Source organism: Erpetoichthys calabaricus, chromosome 14 (assembly GCF_900747795.2).
Source record: "Erpetoichthys calabaricus chromosome 14, fErpCal1.3, whole genome shotgun sequence".
NCBI lineage: Eukaryota > Metazoa > Chordata > Cladistia > Polypteriformes > Polypteridae > Erpetoichthys > Erpetoichthys calabaricus.
This window is the reverse complement of record NC_041407.2, coordinates 13,690,750-13,711,356: the sequence shown is the minus strand read 5'-3', so window position 1 is coordinate 13,711,356 and position 20,607 is coordinate 13,690,750. Positions and strand designations below refer to the sequence as shown.

The following is a 20,607-nucleotide window of genomic DNA, read 5'->3' as shown; positions in this document are numbered from 1 at the left end:
AAATAATATCCTACTACATATACTCAGTACATTAAAGTTCAAGTGTACAGTTGTGATCACATTGTCCAGTTTAAATTAAGCCAAGGTGAAAAGCACACATTCTCAGCCTTATGACTCTGTACTTCAAAATTCTCTAGACCCATTACACAGTACATAGCTGATGAGATATTCAGTCACCTACAACTTTTATCCATCCTTTGGTTTAGCATTACTAAAGTAACTTTTCCCATCACTCTGTATGGTACTCGGTATTCTCAGAGCCTGTCCTGGAGGGTTTCAGTGGCTGTATGGTATAAGAAGCCAGTTTTTGCTGGTATAACTTGTTAATTTTAGGGCTTGTTCATATATTTTTGACACCAGGTTATTCCTATACAAGTTTCTTAGAATATTATCCATCATACTTGCGGGGTAGAAAAGATAAAAAAATTTCTCAACGAATACAGTATCTTTTTAATTAAGTGATGAGCTGATGCAGGCAAAAATAGGATGAAGTTGGATCGTAAACTTCTGGCTTCTCATTGTTGTTTGGTAGCTGGTTAAGAAAATAATCAATTCTACATTGTGAATCTTTCCAAGTGAGTAAAACAAAATGAAGCACAAAATGTTACCTGTTAAGACCCTGCTTTAGCAGTAGTAATTTAGCTTTTAATTAAGAAATTGGGTTGGGCCAAACACCTGTTGCCACTCCGGCCCTCCTTATCTGACCATCCTTGCTGTAGAAGGAACATATGAAGAGCATCTGAAAGCAAAGTCTTAAAGCCTATAATGAACCAATGCCTTGCTTATCCGGTCTTTTTAATAATAATTCCAGTTCTTAAGTAGAAAAATGTTAAATTATCAGACATTTTCTTGATCTTGGTGAGGATGCTAGTTCAATGATACTTTCTCCATCGGTCTTGTTCTGTTGAACAAAAACAGAGAAACAAAATATAAAGGAACATATATAACTTATGACTAGCCAGAGGTTGTTAAACATTTAAATATGATGGTGTTAAGTTGTTGAGCTTGTATTTACTAAAATCCTCAGTCTTAGTCACACAATTAGATTTGGTTATCATGTACATATTTGCATAAAATATATTGGCTTTAGTTTGTTTAATAGCCACCACAACACAAACTCTTGACCTCTGAATGGGTACTTTAATATAATTGTCACTTGCAACAATGAAGACTGGAAAATCTCATTTACTCACTTACAGTAAATTGACTGTAGGTTGTAGATGCTAATGCAGTTGAAATGGTAATTTACATATTTATCACCATGCCCGGTAATGCTTAAAAAAAGCAACCTTTGGAATTAATATGAAGTTCGACAAAGTGAAGTTTCTAACCTTGCAATCACTGCAGATTGAATAGGCTCTGGCACCTTGAATCTCAACCTGTATAAAGTCATACAGGAAGGGTGTGTTTTTTGTTTGTTTTTTTTTTTTTTTTTAATTTTAAAGAAAATAACATTCCATACAATAAAGTTAAACTTAATACTTCACTAATGTATATTCAAGCACTGCAAGTAATACATACATGCCCAAGTAACAGTTACAGTTTTTGGGAATTTATGGAGATTCCTAACCTCCAGGCTAATAAGCAGCACTAACAATTTTAATCATTTATGCAATTTATAAATGTCAGATGATGTCTATTTAAAGTTTATGTAAGTTTTTATATAATAAAAAAATCTAAATTGTAGGGTTTTAATATTGTTCTGTTTTTAGGTTCTGATATTCGGCTATTACAAAGACAGGAGAAGGAGATTGTACCAATCAACAATGGCATTAAACATTTAGAGGTATGCACATTTATTTTCCCTTCACATTCATATCACAAATATGAACACCCTAATAGGATTTCAGGGTTGCATTTGGATTAAGTGGGTTGATAGATGGACACTCTTTTATAGGGAATACCCTGGCCAAGGCAGTAAAGGACTACAGAGAAAAAGTGGTACAGGACACAAGCAGTCATTTGCAAGGTTCTGATACTAAAAACAAACTGAACAGTTGCAATGGCAACGCATTAGTATGAGTAACGGAGGGTTCTTGAAGGACCGCAGGAATTAGTACTAGCTTGTGTGAGGGACAAACATCACATGTTCCCAAACAATGCTAGAGGTCAGAAGTCCTACTAGTTGCTAGATTTGAATCACTTTCTCATAAGAGAAGATCAGAGTGTAAGAATAAGGATTACCAGAAGCCGACTGCTACAATGCACATGAATTTGAGGAAAATATGGGACTGTGTGGCACTGCTTGTTTTGGGTTTAGACAACAAAGTTCAAATGTATCAAAATTACTGATTTTATTAAAGTAAACTCAGATTATGGGCTGATTATAGAAAGAATAGGGGCATCAAGCAAACCAAACGGAAATCAAGCCCCTCCACCATGGCCTGCCTATGCTGGTTTTGCTCCCTGTACCTTGGCAGAAGTTGCTTGCCCATCATCCACAATAGTGTCCAATCCCTAAAACAGCATCCCACTGTTTTCCTCCCTGAAAATATCCCCACACTATCTTCCAGCCATTTGGGCCTTGGTTAAAACCATCTCTACAATGGGTCTTTGGCAAGCAGGAGTGACCACTAGATTATAATAATAATTCTTTGCATTTATATTATGTCCAATGTCTGGTGGCATCTCTGTACTTTAATGCTCCTCTTACTAATTTACAGGGCCAAGCTATCCCTGTTGAGGAACTGGTGCCTGTCCACTAAATTAAACAAGGTCCCACTTGATTAATTTATATATTTAAAAAAGAGGATTTCTAAACAGGTATCAGTCATGTGGTGTTCACTTGGCATTTCACCAACCTACCGCATCTTTTCTCAAAATCAGGGTGCCTTTTGTGTACTAACACTGATGATGGGACTAACCACCCCAGCCTGTGGAATCTTTATTCAAACCAGAGTTCCATTTGGGTCTTTACTGTCATGTACCATTTGTCACTGTTTAATGTTTATACTTGTGCATATGAAAATCCATCTGCATTTTTTGTTAATTTTCTTCAGAGCCTTTAGCTCTCCACAAAAGTCAAAAATCAAAGAACTTACTGTGTCGCTGATAGTTCCAGCTATAGCTGAGGATACAATAGCCTGCTAACAACATAGTCAGCCCACCAGCAGTACCCTGTTTAACATTGATATACTTGCTATAGTATCTTCTCCAACCTGTAAACCAGAAGGAAATGCATTCAGAGAACAAACAATAGACTGGAGCTGTTGTCCCAGAAAGTGCTGAAAATTATTTATGAAGAAAGGAGAACATGACTAAACATATCTCCACTGATGACAAACACCTAATCCATACAGGTCCCACCTTCACTAAACTGGGTAAGACGGTCACTAGAAAGACCCACACATTGTACCCCAGAAATTCCTTTCTTCCCCATGCCTTTTTAAAAAAAAAATAAAATTAAAAAAAAAACACACCAGAGGTAGTGAAGGTTTAGGGGAGTAGATAGATAGATAGATAGATACTTTATTAATCCCAATGGGAAATTCATAGAATAGAATAAAATAAAATAAAGTAAAATAGAAAATAAAATATAATAATATAAAATATAGTAAAATAGAGTAGAATGTCATCTTATGTATGGTGAATATGTCTAGGTAAAAAATGATAGTTGGATCACTTAGGCATAGGTGTGAAAGTATAAGCAGGTGTAATCCTCAATAAAATGTGGACTGCTGGCCTACGACTTTGATCCAAGCGAAGAAGCATCATCTAGCTGAAATGAATTCAACAGAGTGTAACAGCAGTCCGCTTTACTACAGCGTCACTCCTCAACGCACCTTTTCCAAGGCGTTTGTTATATGTTCTAATGCATTTAATTTTTCATTCCAACAACTAGTGCATACAGCTTACACTTTAACCTAATGAAAGGAAATCTTGCATAGAAAACATTCTAAGGAAATGGAAAACTAAAAGAAGGGTAGTAATCCCATTTATGGCCATTGATTGTCACAAAGAGGAAGTGGCTAATGGTCTCGTCTCAAACTTGGGTTCTAGGAAGCCAGCATCCCTTCTTAATGGTTTATGACTTCTTTATTTACACACCAAATTTATGTTCCCATTTTGCTACCTTAGTTAGAACAGACCACCAGACTGTTGGATCCGAATGAGATTATTTTTTTTATTTCCTATATTTTTTTTTCTGCTTACATTTCCTTTAAGTTAAACAGTCAGTCTGTTGCCTCAGTTATACAGCATTTTGTAGAGGATTCCCAACAGCGAGGCTAATGTTTGTAAAATACTATCTGTTGGAATGAAAAATCCTATGCATTTTATTACTACATGCATTACAAAATACTTTCCTATAGGTGGTGCAATGCAAATGTTAATGCTGAATATGCCCAACACACTTAACTTCTGCTCAGACAGAAATCGGCTTATGTTATGCAGATTGTTTTTCAGTGATGTGATTTTAAATAACTGGAATGTTTAAGCTGTTGACTGTAAGTGCTTTTTAATCTCATCTACATGGAGGAACTGAAAATACAAATTTCACATTTAGTCATGTACACCTTAACTATAATTTGGCACTTAAAGCACCATTTTAATATATATGGTTATGATCTTCAATTTTTATATGATGTTTTAAAGACATTGGTTTAGTTTTATTTATTTACAATGTGAAATCTGATACCAGCAGACTGCTACCAGAAAATTACAAAGAATTCACTTACATACAAATATAGAAATCCACCAACTTACTTCTCTGTGCTGCTGCAACAGCTGCCCATGGTGCAAGGTTGCGAGATGCCAGCCATGATGGCAGATCTCCAATTTTTACATCTAATACGGTTTTGTCTGCAAAACAAAATATTTTAAAGTAGGAATCAATTATGATTATAAAGTGCTAGAGCCTCATTTATAAAAGTTTGTGTGGGTTTTAGTGTGAAAATGTGCATGCCATAAAAACAGCAAAAAAAAAAAAAAAAAATTATAAAATCGAGTGTACACACATTTCTATGCAATTTACACTTTATAAACTACAATCACCTTGTAAATATGCCTCAATGGACACATCTCTAACACCGCCCTGAAACATCTATATGGAGCCAACCTCATACATATGCAGTCAATGTTATAGAACTTCACTGGCCAATAGAGCAGCATTTAGAGCGTAACACCTGCATTCGAGAGTATCCGGCTGTGCTCTACAAATGACAGAGCAAGATCACATGCAGCACTGTAGTGCCTATCCTCTGCACTCATGGGGTGTGGGAAAGGCATAAGGTGCCAGCATCTGAACAGGTAGCCACTACGGCCTGACACGTGTAATAATGCGATAGCTGTTACAGTGAATAGTACAGGCTATATGAAATGCTGAAGGTTCTGCCAGTTATCCTGCCAACAAATCGTAATATACAGTACTGTCACATCTGCTAAAACAACTTTGCCTCAAAATGAATCATGGGCTGACCCAGGCCACTAAGACACAGCATTTTCCAGGCATCATCATAGATAACTTGTGCATTAATGGAATGTCATTACTTGCAGTTAACAAAAACTGCTCTGTTCTTGCTAAATGCTCTTATTGCAATATGAATGTAGTCAATCGCTCCGATTTACATCATGAAAATCGGACACTGCTGCAAAATCCGTTTTTATGTTGGCAAAAACCTGTTTTATGTATGTGAACCCACACCATCCAAAAACTGAATGTAGTGCATCGCTAGTTTATGCCTTCCATGATCGCTGGCATGATGAGCTGTCAGCCTAATAACTACTCGGTGATCTGAATTATTATACACCTGAATTGTCATTTAGCTGGTTTGGCTGCAATTCTCTGCTTGATCAAAGGTATCATCATTTCCCAGTTTCTCTGAAATGTTGTGTATGCATAGGTCAGTGTTATTGTAAATATAAGCATGTTCCCCTGTCCAGTTTCCTTGAATAAAGATGTTTTGTGAAGTTACGTATGTACTGTACATTTCAAACCTCATCCTGTACATACAGAAACTTTATAAATCGGGTCCCTGATTAATTCAATTGCTAGAGAAAGAAAGAAAAGGTAATATACCTATTTATATATGACCAGTCTTGACTTGGGGGGGGGGGGGGGGGGGGAGGAAGATATGAACTATTTTAGCTAATAGCAAGTGTAGGCTATTGCCTAGATGACAAACAGGTACCCAACTTTGATGATACATTATTATATATTATATCCTCCTCTTTGGCAGAAAGGAAATCTGAATTCTAGTCAGTTTCTTAGAGCTTATTGCATAAAGTTCAAGAGATGTTAAGGAAACAGAATTGCTCAAAAAATGTAGGCCACCAAGGACAGTATTGTTCTCACTTAAAGTTGAATAATCATTACATATTAAGATGCCACCTGCACCCACCTTGCAGTATTTAATGGTGGTAACTGCAGCATTTTTCATTTAAAGTTACCAGTCCACTGCACGGAAAATTCAAGAAACAACCTACACCAGTCCAGCATCTAATACTGAGCCTAAATTGTTGTTTTCCATTTTACTTGTAAATATGGGATTACAAAACTGTGCAGTATTTAATCTGCATTTGTTTTTGATTCTTTCATAAAAAAAATAATGCCATCTTATGAAAATTGCTTAATAAAGACTGAGTATTCAAGTTATGGGTGGTTAGTCTGTTATCAGTTAAGATGACCAACAATGGAGAAGTTGTATTTTTATCAACTGCTGTAAAAATCATGACATAGTTTTCACACCTGCTTGTAGACTGTGTGGAATGGTAGTGCCAGAAGAAGGCTCTTGAGCAGTGTGGTGGTGAATTCCTTGAGGAAAAAGGTAACATTTAGTTGGGACCATACAGATTTTTATGGCAGAATATCCAGCGTGGAGCTCCGGAAACCACTCCATGCTTCCCACCAGAGCCACACCGGGACGTTGCTGACTTAATGCTACTGGATACGCCATAGATGAGGTTTCATCACTAGTGATCACATTTGTGCCATCTGTTTCCCCTACTATTGCCCAATCTTGAACAGGGTGCACAAGGCTGAAACTGTAATTCCCATTGCAAACATGTTTCTGATGCTCAACACTCCCCTGCAGTCCACCTAATTTAACTTCTGTATTCTTTATAAGAGAGAATGCTCCATATTTTTTGTAGCAAAAACTGTCTTTGATGTGATCCCACACATTAGTCTTGGTTAAAAACAGGCTTTGCCGCTGGCAGTCATGTCTTTCATTTGTTGAAACAGCTATATCCTGCATTTGATACCTTCCCACAACATTCTTGCCATTTTTTATTAAACAGTGACTGATGTGATTCCAAACACTGGTTTTATTAGCATAGTCTCCGTTTACTGCTTCATTTTCTGGCTTGACTTTATGGGGTAATGAAGGCGCCCTGTCACTTTTTGACACTTCGCTCTCTGTATTTGCTGCAGGCTGTGAACTGACAGCTTTCTTTTTCTTTGCTTTTTGAAACACTTTGGTATTTTCACCTTCTGTCCAAGAACCATCTTTACTAACATCAGACACGCAGGTTTCTTTTTCCCTACTGCTAATTTGTGAAGAGCCTTTAGGTTTTGTAATTTTGGAGTTATTCCCTGGCATCATTTTAGTTATGGAACAAGTGGCTAGGTAACTGCTGTCTGACAATGGTGATAAAGCGCTAAGGTTCTTTTTCTGACGGGTGTTTGCTTGCTCTGCATGGCGATTAGGTGGTGAAGTAATCTTGGATTGTGCTGAAGGGGCAGCCTTGCAGTGAGGAAGGTGAGATTTTAACCTTTTAAAGGACTTGCCGCAGAATGGACACACCTCCATTGTAAGAAATGTCTTCTCTGGGTTCTTGTGTGACCTATGGATACAAACAAAATGGGACTTTTCAGCAAAACTTTTAAATAGTGCAATAACAATAGTTTTGTATTTTCAGTTTTCCAAAAAATTAAAATTTTAAACTTAATTCTGAGTCATTCAGCACAGTTAGGGAAGAATTAATATTTTCACAGTGTAGAAGCTCAAGAATGTCATCACTCCTGAAGATAAGGCAGTGATGCAATATTTAAGAGTGCTATCAGTGTCGAGGGTAGGGCTTATGAAAGCAATAAATAAATAAATGGGGGCACATCCCACCAGCACCCAGCAATACACATCCACAGCCACAACGAAGCATCGCCAACTGATTTAACATAGGTCTTTGAGATGTGAGATTAAAACCATAAGAGACTGTGACCAGGCATGGGATTCGAATGAAGAATGCGAGGCAACAGTGCCAAAAATTGCACCTCCATGCTGCATGCAGTTACAATGGAAATCAGAACTACCAGAAGAAAGCTGGAGTGCTCACTAGAAGTGCACGAGAAAGCCAAAAGTGGTTCTTTTAATATTTAATATATATTTAATATTTCCTCAGAAATAGATGTTATGGGGGATTTTAAGTAAGCTAAAATATTTAGGGTGAATACAAAAGGGGAAAATTGATACTAAATACCAATACCGTAGTTCATATTTTTGAAATTTGCATTTGTGAAATGTTAACCTGCATCAGCTTTTGCGTATACTAAGGAAGGATTAAATGGAGTTAACCTAGATGGAAAAACTGCTATAATGCTTTTTCTAGCAGTGGACTTTACATTTTCTATTAATGAACTATGAAAATTCAAAAATTATTTCTAGTGACACATACACTCGTCAAAGAACAGAACTGTTATTCCATAGTTGAAATGCAAGGGGGCGGCACCGGATAGCGCAGTTGCATTACAGCAAGAAGGTGTTCCCCGTGTTGTGGGTTTTCTCGGGGTGCTTCGCTTTCCTCCCAAAGGCCGGGGGTAACTGTGTCTGGTTTGCACGTGATGCATGCTGGGATAGGCTCCAGGAAAAGCGGGTTCGAAGACAGTCTACTGAAGCCGGCAATCTTCGCGCCTCTCTCTCTCTCTCTCTCTTTTTTTAAATAAACTAACACACAAAACTTGTATTTTTTATTCATGTTAAAATACAATTAATGGTAAAGCAGAATCATTATTCAAAATTGTAAAGTACTGTACTTCCATCTAGCACTAATTACGTCTTCTCTTACAAGCTAAAAGTTGCTGTGTAATGCTGCAAAACGAAACTACCTTAGAAAAAAGTCGGTGTAAAAATGGTGGGGCCAAGTTGAGCAAAAAAAAAAAAACAGCAGAGGAAATATGCAAATATGTCAGGTCTTTTGAAAGGTTCCTTATATAGGCGCCAAGAACTTCACGGAAGGTGATAAGGATGCTACAAGCCAGCTAGGGGGACCTACATTAACAACTGCGTCGTTCCGTTAGAAATTTATTTCATCACTTCACCTCTAGAGACCCATCCTGCCCTGGGCCACGTTTACAAATCGAGTAACCGTTGCCATATTTTCAGAGAGAATACGTGAAACCCAGATCCGAAATGTTTTTCCTTTGGTATTTGTGAAGTAAGGAGAATATTACAGTAACCATTATCTGTTACCGGTTTTCCAAGTTTAGTTTCCTCTGCCAGTGACACATACGTCGGAAAAAAAATGGCAGAATACGGGCGCAACCTTCAAAACAGGAGCTTATAATAAGGAAATAGCCACTTGACGAAGCTGTCATCAAGCTCAGTCAAAAAGCTACTGGTGTGTGCCATGAACGGAACTGCAGTAAGCCCAAAGACTAAGGGCTAAATCGCAGGAGGGATCTTTGTAGAAGCAGTAAATGTTTGTGCAGCTTATAAGCAAGGTATTCGGATTTGTTTAACTAGAATTAATTATCGACAAAGTCGACAGCCTTGTTTACAACAAGCAAGAGTGACCTCGAGGTACCGTTCTTGCACTCACTGTTTTCCTTTTCTTAAGAATTTGTTTACGCCTTTAAGTAAGTTTCATCCACTCTTAATTCTTAAGGCTTCGAGCTGACTCTACTCAAATTACCGCTTGATATAGAGCTTTGCCATCGCTCTGGATTCGAAACGTAAAGACCACTCGTGTAACTATTTAAATTATTGCGGCATTGCTCACCTGCGTTTGTGAAGAATTCTTCCACATGTGGTCACCTGTGACCTCTCTGATATCGACCAATCACAGGAGTGGGCTATGTTTCCGTACTAGAGTAAGGGAGGTGATTGGTGATGACGTCAAAATGTGCTTTTTGTACCGCCTAATTTTAAGGGAGTGGCTTAGCCTTATACAAATTCAAAGTCTAAGGTAACTGATCGCTGGAGTACGCACTTTAAATAGTTCATGTTTTAATTAAATATATACTGCATTCTGCATTAAAGCGGCGGGGTGGTGGAGGTTAGGCAGAAGTCAGCATCATAATATACACTTACAAACAACGTGCCAGTTTGATTACTTCTGTTAAGGGTTAGATTTCTTTTCTATTATTATTAGATGTTCTAAATATATGCTTGAATAAGAACGTGTGTATCATATCTATCATCTAAGTCTTATTTTCAAATCCTGCAGTCCTGTCCAGATAGAGTAGCATAAGCCACAGGTTTTGTGTTACATCATTCCTTAAATCTGAAGCCATTTCTTTTTGTTAATAAACATGCTGTTTAATTAGCACAATAGTATGTTCGCTTTCTAATGTACTGTACTTTCCCACATGTTACATTATTTTAAGATCAGTGCAATTTTTAATGGTCTAGAACTGAGTGTTTCCACATTTTATGTTCCTTGAACATTTTATTGAGACATCTACAGTAGTTCACGTTCCAACATGTGTAGGAGCAAAATGCGTCAAATTAACCACTTCAAAGCTGTCTACCACTGCACCTTCCTTTTCCTGCTAATAAATGCTGCCTGGCTGATTTCACATTTTCATGGCCTCGGTGTAGATTTTATATGATGTACATCATATAGAGCTATGTGGGGCAGGCTTTCCACTAAGATGGCATGACCAAGAGGCTATTGTAATTCACTTAGCAGATTTTTCTTAGTGCTCATGTTTAAAAAAAGAAACGATTCCATAATAATAATAATAATTCATTACATTTATATAGCGCTTTTCTCAGTACTCAAAGTGCTATCTGCAATACAAAAATTATTTAGTTGCTTAAAAGTGTATAACTTACTGGGTACTGATGATCACCTCTTATTTGAAAGAAATGCTGTCTTCCTCCTGTCTTGAACTTCAAAAAATTGGCCTACTCAACCTACGGAAAGGAGGAAGACTCGCTCTCTATGTAAATACAAGATGGTGCAACTCTGGACATGTAAACGTCAAAATCTCCACTTGCTGCAGGGACATCGAACTGTTGGCTGTAACTCTGTGTCCCTATTACTTGCCCAGAGAGTTTGGACGCGTTATTGTTTATATCCCTCCTCGGGCAGACGTGGAGATAGCGGGTGACATCATTCATTCTGCTTTTGCTAAACTGCAAATGCAGCACCCTGAGGCGCTTGTGCTAATCACTGGAGACTTTAACCATGTGATGCTGGACAAAACATTACCTGCCTTCTCTCAGTATGTGGATTGTAACACCCGGGGAAATAGGACTATTGACCTACTGTATGCAAACATTAAAGACGCATACAGCGCCACCCCGCTGCCTGCGCTTGGGAAAGCAGATCATAACCTGGTTCTGCTTCAGCCTCAGTACAAACCAAGAGTGAGGGAGCTACCTACAACCACACGCTCATTCAGGAAGTGGCCCCCTTAGGCAGAGCAGGCTCTGAGAGACTGCTTTGGAACTACGGACTGGGATATTCTACAGGGATCTTATAGTGAGAACATTGAGGAGGTTGTTGACTGCACTACTGACTACATCAACTTCTGTATGGACATTGTAGTTCCAGTAAGAACAGTACGCTGCTATGCTAACAACAAGCCATGGATTACGAGTGACATCAAGGGCCTTTTGAACCAGAAGAAAAGGGCTTTTAAAGGCGGTGATCAGCATGAGCTCAAGCGCGTGCAGAAGGAACTCCGCATCCAGCACAGGGCGGCGAAGGAGCAGTACAGGAGAAAGCTGGAGCAGAAGTTGCAGAATTACAGCATGAAGAAAGTGTGGGATGGGATGAAGATCATCACTGGCTGCAGCTCGAAGCAGGGTGCCACCATCAAGAGAGACGTGGAGAGAGCAAACCAGATGAACAATGTCTTTAACAGGTTTGACCACCCTAACCCACTCTCACCTCGGAGTACTGCACCCTCCACCCATCCTTCTGCTGATACCAGCATAGGAGAGAGTTTCCCCCCCACCCACAATTACAGCAGCCCAGGTAAGCAGAGAGCTGAGTAGACTTTGTGCCAGCAAAGCAGTGGGTCCAGATGGAGTATCACTGAAGGCCTGTGCGTTGGAGCTGGGGAGTCCTCTACAGCGCATCTTCAACCTGAGTCTGGAACAGGGGAGAGTCCCGAGGCTTTGGAAAACATCTTGCATCACCCCAGTCCCAAAGGTATCACATCCTAGTGAGCTGAATGACTTCCGGCCTGTTGCTCTGGCGTCACATGTGATGAAGGCCATGGAGCAGCTGCTGCTTCACCACCTGAGGCCACAGGTCCGCCACACCCTCGACCCTCTGCAGTTCACATACCAGGAGAAGGTGAGAGCAGAGGATGCCATCATCTGTATGCTACACCAATCCCTCTCCCACTTGGACAGAGGCAGTGGTGCTGTAAGAATTATGTGTCTGGACTTCTCTAGCGCCTTCAACACCATCCAACCTCTGACAGAGATGGGAGTAGATTCATACCTGGTAGCATGGATCGTGGACTATCTTACAGACAGACCTCAGTATGTGCGCCTCGGGAACTGCAGGTCTGACATTGTGGTCAGCAACACAGGAGTGCCACAGGGGACTGTACTTTCTCTGGTCCTGTTCAGCCTATATACATCGGACTTCCAATACAACTCGGAGTCCTGCCATGTGGAAAAGTTCGCTGACGACACTGCTATCATGGGCTTCATCAGGAGTGGGCAGGAGGAGGAGAATAGGAACTTAATCAAGGACTTTTTTAAATGGTGCAACTCAAACCACATACAACTGAACACCAGCAAAACCAAGGAGCTGGTGGTGGATATCTGGAGGACCAGGCCCCTCATGGACCCCATGATCATCAAAGGTGACTGTGTGCAGAGGGTGCAAACCTATAAATACCTGGGAGTGCAGCTGGATGATAAACTGGACTGGACTGCCAATACTGATGCTCTGTGCAAGAGAGGACAGAGCCGAATAAACTTCCTTAGAAGGCTGGCGTCCTTCAACATCTGCAATAAGATGCTGCAGATGTTCTATCAGACGAAGATGCTGCAGATGTTCTATCAGACGGTTGTGGCGAGTGCCCTCTTCTACGCAGTGGTGTGCTGGGGAGGCAGCATAAAGAAGAGGCACGCCTCATGCCTGGACAAACTAGTGAGGAAGGCAGGCTCTATTGTAGGCACAGAGCTGGACAGTTTGACGTCCGTGGCAGAGCGATGTGTGCTGAGCAGGCTGCTGTCAATCATGAAGAATCCACCACATCCACTAAACAGTATCATCTCCAGACAGAGGAGCAGCTTCAGCGACAGACTGCTGTCACTGTCCTGCTCCACTGACAGACTGAGGAGATCGTTCCTCCCTCACACTATGTGACTCTTCATTTCCACTCGGGGGGGTAAACGTTAACATTATACAAAGTTATTGTCTGTATACATGCATTTTTATCACTGTTTAATGTTTTTTTATCAATATCTGCTGGAGTATGTGAATTTCCCCTTGGGATTAATAAAATCTATCTATCTATCTATCTATCTATCTATCTATCTATCTATCTATCTATCTATCTATCTAATATAATATTGAATTTGCATAGAAAGCAGTGTGACTCATTGTCTTGCTAAATGTCGTCATGTTTTAATCCATACATTGATTGATCTTGTAACCCACATGTCCATTTCAGCGTGATTAGGAGCTGATGCCACATCCTGCAGCACTTAGCACAAGGCTGTTAAAACCTAACCTTATTAGGGTAACAAGAAATCATATTCACGCCCACTGCCACTCTCTTTAACACAGGGTCAGTTTAAGTCACCATTTAACCCAAAATCTTTAAACTCCACACTGGCTTCAAGCGTGAATCTTGCCAAGGTCTAGTAACATGGCAGTAACATCACGGGGCACAGGACCACAGTGGATGTGCCAGAACAGCACAATATCATCATGTGTACTGCTATGTCTGAATAGAGTGTACTCCACAGTGTCCTAGCCATTGGGTTCTGCAATACAGATCAGCTTCTGCTATTCTTGCATAGGTTAGGCAATGCCATTATTTCTGAGAATGAGGGAGTGGTGAGTGGTCAGACGAGACCTGCTAGATTTTGTGGTGTCCGATTTCACCACTCCAGTCGCATAAGATTTTAGCTTGATACCCATCCAAATATGTGCATGATGTTCCTGCCACCGCATTCATCCTTCCCCAACCCAAATTATGTCTTTTTTCAGCATGGGGATAGGGGGTGTATGAGCACCAGCCACATGACAAGATGTTATTGCTGGAAGTGGTGAGTGCTGGCTGTGTGGACATGACACCTGATTCTTGTCGTGGGCAAATTCATCATGTCAAAAGATTTATTGTCCCCCTCCAACCCCACAGGGGCCTTGAGAGACGACACATAAGGTATGGTGTTGATCCATGTATGTGGCCTAAAGCAGAAAAGAGAATAGTTCTTTTCTTGCTGTTTTACAGTTTTACTTACTGTTTACAGTTGTCCGTATAATACAGGATTTTTTTTTTATTTTGTCTGTTACATTTCCGTTCCATACAATTTCAATTGTCTGGGATAGCATATGATGATTTTTTTTAGTACTGAATAATGATATGCTTTTTCATGTTTTTCCCCGTATTGTTTACATATTTTTTTACTTGGTCATTAAATGTAAATATATACAGTAAGTATTTTTATGTGTCATTTTTTATCTAAATCCCACCATTATTGTTTTGATTAACATAAAGTATGGCATAAGTGTTTGTAAATGATGAACAGAACCTAAACATTTGGTGAGAGCGTTCAAATAATTGATCGACTTTATTTTGATGCATTTACTGAGCGTTTTGAGTATTTTCATGCCTGATATACAGCTGTGCTGCCGTTTTGAGAAATGCATTACCTCTTTTGTGACATACTTTTAACATTTGTGAGACTGACTAATGTGTCAAATCCATTGTGAAAAACTGTAATGTAAGCGATTGAGTGGGAGCTCAGACAATTTTTGCCTATAAAATGGACTTTTTCAGTCACATTGTTGTCTTAAGATACACAAACACACACAAAGTCACTCACAGTTTTATTTGATTTTCATTCTTTTACTTAGAAAGAGGTGAGATTTGACAGTTTAGTCTTACTGTTTATAACGCATCTAATGTTTAACCTCAGGCTGTTTTAAGTGGACGTAGCTCAGTGTCAAATGCTTTGAACTGAAACTCACAGTGCTGTTGGATCAATTCCTGCTTTTGTGCATCGAGCTTCTCTGAACAGACTACTTATTCTGTACTAGCCGTGTAAGCCCATGCTGTAAAAAGCCTGGGGTCCTAGAAACTATTGAAATCATCAGAAAATATTGAAATGTAAAGATGTCAGGTGATTGAAAGGAACTACTCTGGGCATCTCTCTCCTAGGAAGTTTCATGTTGCCGATGTGCTCGCCTCACTTCTGTATTAGCCGCTAAGCGACTGTCTTTCTTCGGAGGTTTCACTTTGCTGAAGTGCTGCCCTCGCTTGTGTATCCTCTCACTTCTGCGCCGGACAGACAGACGCACACACTTCCACATGTAGACATTTATATATAAGATGTGACAACAGAAAAAAAATAAATCTAAACACTCCACAGTGCTCTCTATACATATTGTACACCTTGGGAAGGCACACACCGCAAGCAGGCACTATAAAATTAATATAATAAATTAGTATAATACTAATATTGATGTTTTTAGATTGCTTTTTCTAGTGTTGGATTTTGTTGTCTGATCAGTATTCTTTCTTGTTTTCACCTTGTGTTTTACAATTCAAATCCTTTACCCACAAGGACAGACTGACCTTTATTGCCTCATCTCCTGTGGTCTCATTTTCCACAGAGGGAAATGCTCCCTGTTTATTCAGCACTTGGGATGGCAAATTCAAATCTCTTTTTTTTATTTTTTTTAGTTACTATGTGACTCTCTTTATATATGCAAACAAAAATTGTACTGTGCTTATTGAAAGGCATAACACTGAGACCATTGCTTTAAGTGCAGATACAGTGGTCGCTTTAGTTTCTAAACAACTGCATTACTCTATGATTAAATAGTTTATTTAGTGATTTGTAAAATTCTGTAAGAGAACAATCAGCGTTATTCAGTTCATTTTAAGGGTCAGCAAGAAGCCCACAATAAACTCAGATGACTTATAAATTAATATTGAGTAGCAACTAAGGTACACTTGTATTTAAAGTTTCACTCACTCTGACCCCCCAAAACCATCAAATTTTTATTTATGTGACTGCATCTATCTGCCTCCAGGGGTGTCAAACTCAAATCTTAGAGAGCTGCTGTGGCTGCAGTTTTTTGTCCCAGCAACATTAGTAATGAGTTATTACTCCTAATGTAACATATTACTCGAGCCTTAATTATGATTACCTTGCTTAATTGTTTGTTTTTTTTTTTTTTTTTCTTAAATGGTAACCAAAGAGATACAAAACAAGCCAACAGGCGACTGACTAACTCAGGGATCTCCAACAGTCCCTGGGGGCCACCATTTTTACTCCAACCAAATTCCTATTTACCTGTTAATGAAGCACGTCATTTAATTCCATGGCTTGTTAGTGTTCTCATTCTGCCACTCCAGTCATTTCTAAAAGTGATTTTCTTTTTTTGTGACGTTTCCATCCAAATATTTTTTGTGGACCACAGCAGATCAGTATTTCTCAGACTTCATTTTTTTTCAGGTATTTTATTGAGACAGATGTTATATGAAAGGCACAGGAGTAAATGAAATCAAAGTTAGCCTAGTCTTCCTTTTGGATCACTTTTGTGTCTCATTATTGTTTAGTTGCTTGTTAAAGGAGTAACAAAATAATTAAAATTGAATTTAATTAAAATCAAAGCAACATTATCATTAGTAATTGGTTAATAAAGGAGAAAGTAGCAGGAATGAAAACCTGCAGCAATCCAGGAGCTAAGTTTGACATCCCTGCTTTAACCACCCATTTATTTTTAAACACAATATTCTGTTAAAATGCACCAACAACACATCTACAAAGGCAAATTTATTTAGACATTTAACTACATCATTGTCTAATTATGAAATGCAGTTTCTATGTCAAATTCCTGGGCTCACTCTGTTAGGTAGGGTGAGAAGATCAGCAATGCAGGAAGAACTTGTAGAAACACCGCTTCTCCGGATGAAGAGGAGACAGCCACTTGAGGTAGTTTGGGTATGTATTTTGCCTGTCCGACTGGAAGACCAAAGACACCCTGAAGGGATTATATTTTTCACATGGCCTGGTAGCATCTTGGAAATCACTAGGAGAAAGTTGCTGGGAGCAAGAAATTCAGGATAGCTCATCATACTGAGTTGCCACCAGGAAAAGCTAAATGAAAATGATGTGTTAACAAACATCAATATCACTGTCGATATTTTAATTTACTATTACTGGAATTTGAACTAATTATTCAAATGATGTAATGAAATGACCATTAAGCACACAACTTGGATGGCACAATAGTGCAGTTCTTAGCAGTTTTCCCTCACAGCTCCTGAATCAGTGTGTCCACAATATTTATTTATTTATTTTTTATTTATTTATTTATTTTGTTCTTTATTTCACCTTATACAATTTCTTGTATTAGAAATTTGTTAGTTTTCGCATACCCCTTCGGGGTCAGAGCTTCTTTGTCAGCCATTGTACAGCGCCCCTGGAGCAATTACAGGTTAAGGGTCTTGCTCAAGGGCCCAGCAGAGTAGGATCTCTTTTGGCAGTGACGGGGATTCGAACCGGCAACATTTCGGGATACCAGAGCAGATCGTTAGCCTCAGAGCCACCACTCCGCCCTGTGTGTAGATTTCCTCAATTTGCTCTGCCTAAAAGCTTCTCACAGGTCAGGTTAGTTTGAATTCTATATTGGTCCTCTGTGAATGAGCGCTGGTGTTTGAGTGCATCTTCCCAACTGTGGTTACCATCCACTTCAAAATTTGTACATTCCTTCCTGGGAACTCTGTGTTTCCACAATAGGCTCTCCACACTCCTGTCATGGAAAAGTGGATTCATTGACCCTTTAGTGATGAAAGCCTAAAAACCAGGGAAAGAGAAAAAATCAAGAAATGATTGAGAGTCAGTAAGTCTCAAACGTGCAGATATAGTTTTCCGTGGTGCCTTTTCTTTAAACAAATGATGACTTGTGTGGTCTCAAGATTTCAAGCTGAGCCGTGAACTGTTTATTCCGTTAAAGCCTGCTGGTAGCGTCCCAAGCACTGTACCATTGGTTTTCAGTTCCAGTTACTAGTTTTGTCCTGAAAGGTCTCTTACCAGAAGCCACTTCCTACCTGTAATCAAAATCCTTTAACCAACTCTACTAATTCCATCCATTTATCCATCTCTGAACCTGTCATTCACCCTGATGGTATTGTGTGGAATACTATGGATACATTTACTCTCTTAATTTACAAATACTGAACCCTCTGTGTCAGTATTTTGGTCAATATCACAAAAATAAATAGGTTTAATTACAAGTTTTATTATTTGTGAAGATTTATTGTTATACATATGTACATTCTAAAACTGCCAAGTGATTATGAACACACAAACTGGTACAACACATGCTGTTGTAGGTCTCTTTCAAATGTTAAAATCAAACCTTACCTTTTTCATTAATTGTCTAAATAATGTAAAATAGAAAAATAGGGTTAATTGAGGATTTTAGTTTATGTTGAGGAGCATTTAATTTGATTATCTATTCAGTCAGTTTTGACTTTTGGCGACTTTTTTGGACATCTTCCTCCACACTTCTCTCTCTTGAGCAGCATCCCTTAGGTGTTGTAAAGTCCTGTTTGTGTTACTTTTGATGGGGTCAGTTCAGTGTGTGTGTGTTGTCATCCTGGTCTCCTTGTTCCACTGGTCTTGGCTTGTTGATCTTTTCTTCCAGAGTAATGACTTTCTTGATGTGAGTTAGAACTTCTCTGTTTGTTACCTTCACTGTCCAATGTAGGAAAAGCAGCTTTCTTCAGCAGCATAATTCAGATGCATTGGTCTTTCATCTGTCTGCCATTCTCAAAGTCCAGCTTTGACAGGCATACATAGCAACGGAGAATATGATGGTGTGGACAAGTCAGAATTTATTTGCAAGACTTCTCCAGATGTTGTTTTTGTTCATCATTGCACTTCAACCGAATGGTATGTGTCATTTCACCTCAAGGCCTGATGTTTGAATCCCAGGAAAATAAATTGTTGGATTTTTGTGTTTTTGATGTTCAGGTACGTACCCAATGTCACATTCTTATTTCTAACTTACTTGATCAGCTGTTCAAGGTGTTTATTATTTATATGGTATGGTATAATCAGCATATTGCAGATTGTTGGTGTTATGGCCACTGATTGTTTTTCTTTCTAACATGCCAATTTCCACCTAATCAAGGTCCAGTTTTCTCATGATTGTTCAGCATACATGTTAAAAAGAAATGAAGGGAGAATACAGTCCTGTTGCACCCCTTTCCTGATGCTGTATCCCCATGCCGTTTTCTTACATTGCCTGCTGGTTATATGTGAATAAAATAAAAATGAATAACACAACAGCTAGCACCTAAAGTGATCTCTAAAGAGCAGAATTAACAAACGCTGCTTGATCCACCCTATAGTTATTTTGTTGCTGTCCTCTGTTTTCATAATTCCCTTCTACTATTATAGATGTCCAGTAAAGGTGGGAGCATACAGTGTACTGTTATAAACTAATAAATGTATAATCAGGCTCTCTAGATTAAATGACTTTTCATAATGCAAACCTAAATTACATCTCTGTAGTAAATGGGGAGGCTGAAATTACATTGAGATGGACGTTTTCTTTTCTCAGGATATTACTTTTCCAGACACTGACTATTCATCTATGGAGATTCTGTTTTATATTGTCTATATTCTTCTGTTCTGTTCTGATACACATGTGCTGCCACAGCAGTCAAGTCAATTTTATTTTATAGCATATTTCAAACAACTGAAAGTTGACCAAAATATTTTACAACAATAAAACCAAGTAGTAGATTAATAAGAAGGAGCAATAAAAGAAGACAAAATGCAAATAAAACCAACACTGAGTAAAATACCTGCAAACACAGAATAGGAAAACAAATTTAAAATATCCATTCAGTATGACCCAGAAGCACACAATAAATTAAAATAGGTGTATAACTTAGATTTGCAATTCTAAATAGTGACGCCTATAATTATTGCAGGTGGTTGCCTTGGCACAACACTCTTTTCATCATCAGGTCTCATTGTACTGTTGACTGGCACATGAGGCTTCCACGTGGACTTTCTACAAAGATCAGTCTCTGGTCTCCTTCCCCTCTGCTGTCCACATTAGGCCGTACACTTTCAGTTCTGTTTCCAAGGTTAGCAACTTCACCTCGGCAAGCTCTTGTGCTAGCTTGCCAGTCTGGTAAAGTGTGCGGACATTCTGACACCCCACTTGTGTGATGGTCTTTGGCGTCGGGAGATCTGATATTGGGTCAGAGACTTCCTTACG

The 20,607-nt window shown here is 39.0% G+C and overlaps 1 protein-coding gene across 1 annotated transcript; it reads right to left on the bottom strand.

Moving 5' to 3' along the window:
• Positions 1-582: 582 nt before the first annotated feature.
• On the bottom strand, positions 583-9,985 carry si:dkey-21c1.4 (uncharacterized). Its single transcript, XM_051918721.1, has 5 exons — positions 9,934-9,985; positions 6,686-7,782; positions 4,705-4,800; positions 3,042-3,158; positions 583-901 (listed from the first exon to the last, which is right to left on the bottom strand). The coding sequence occupies exons 2-5, from the start codon at positions 7,746-7,748 to the stop codon at positions 873-875; spliced, it is 1,305 nt and encodes a 434-aa protein (XP_051774681.1). The 5' UTR covers positions 7,749-7,782; positions 9,934-9,985; the 3' UTR covers positions 583-872.
• Positions 9,986-20,607: the final 10,622 nt, after the last annotated feature.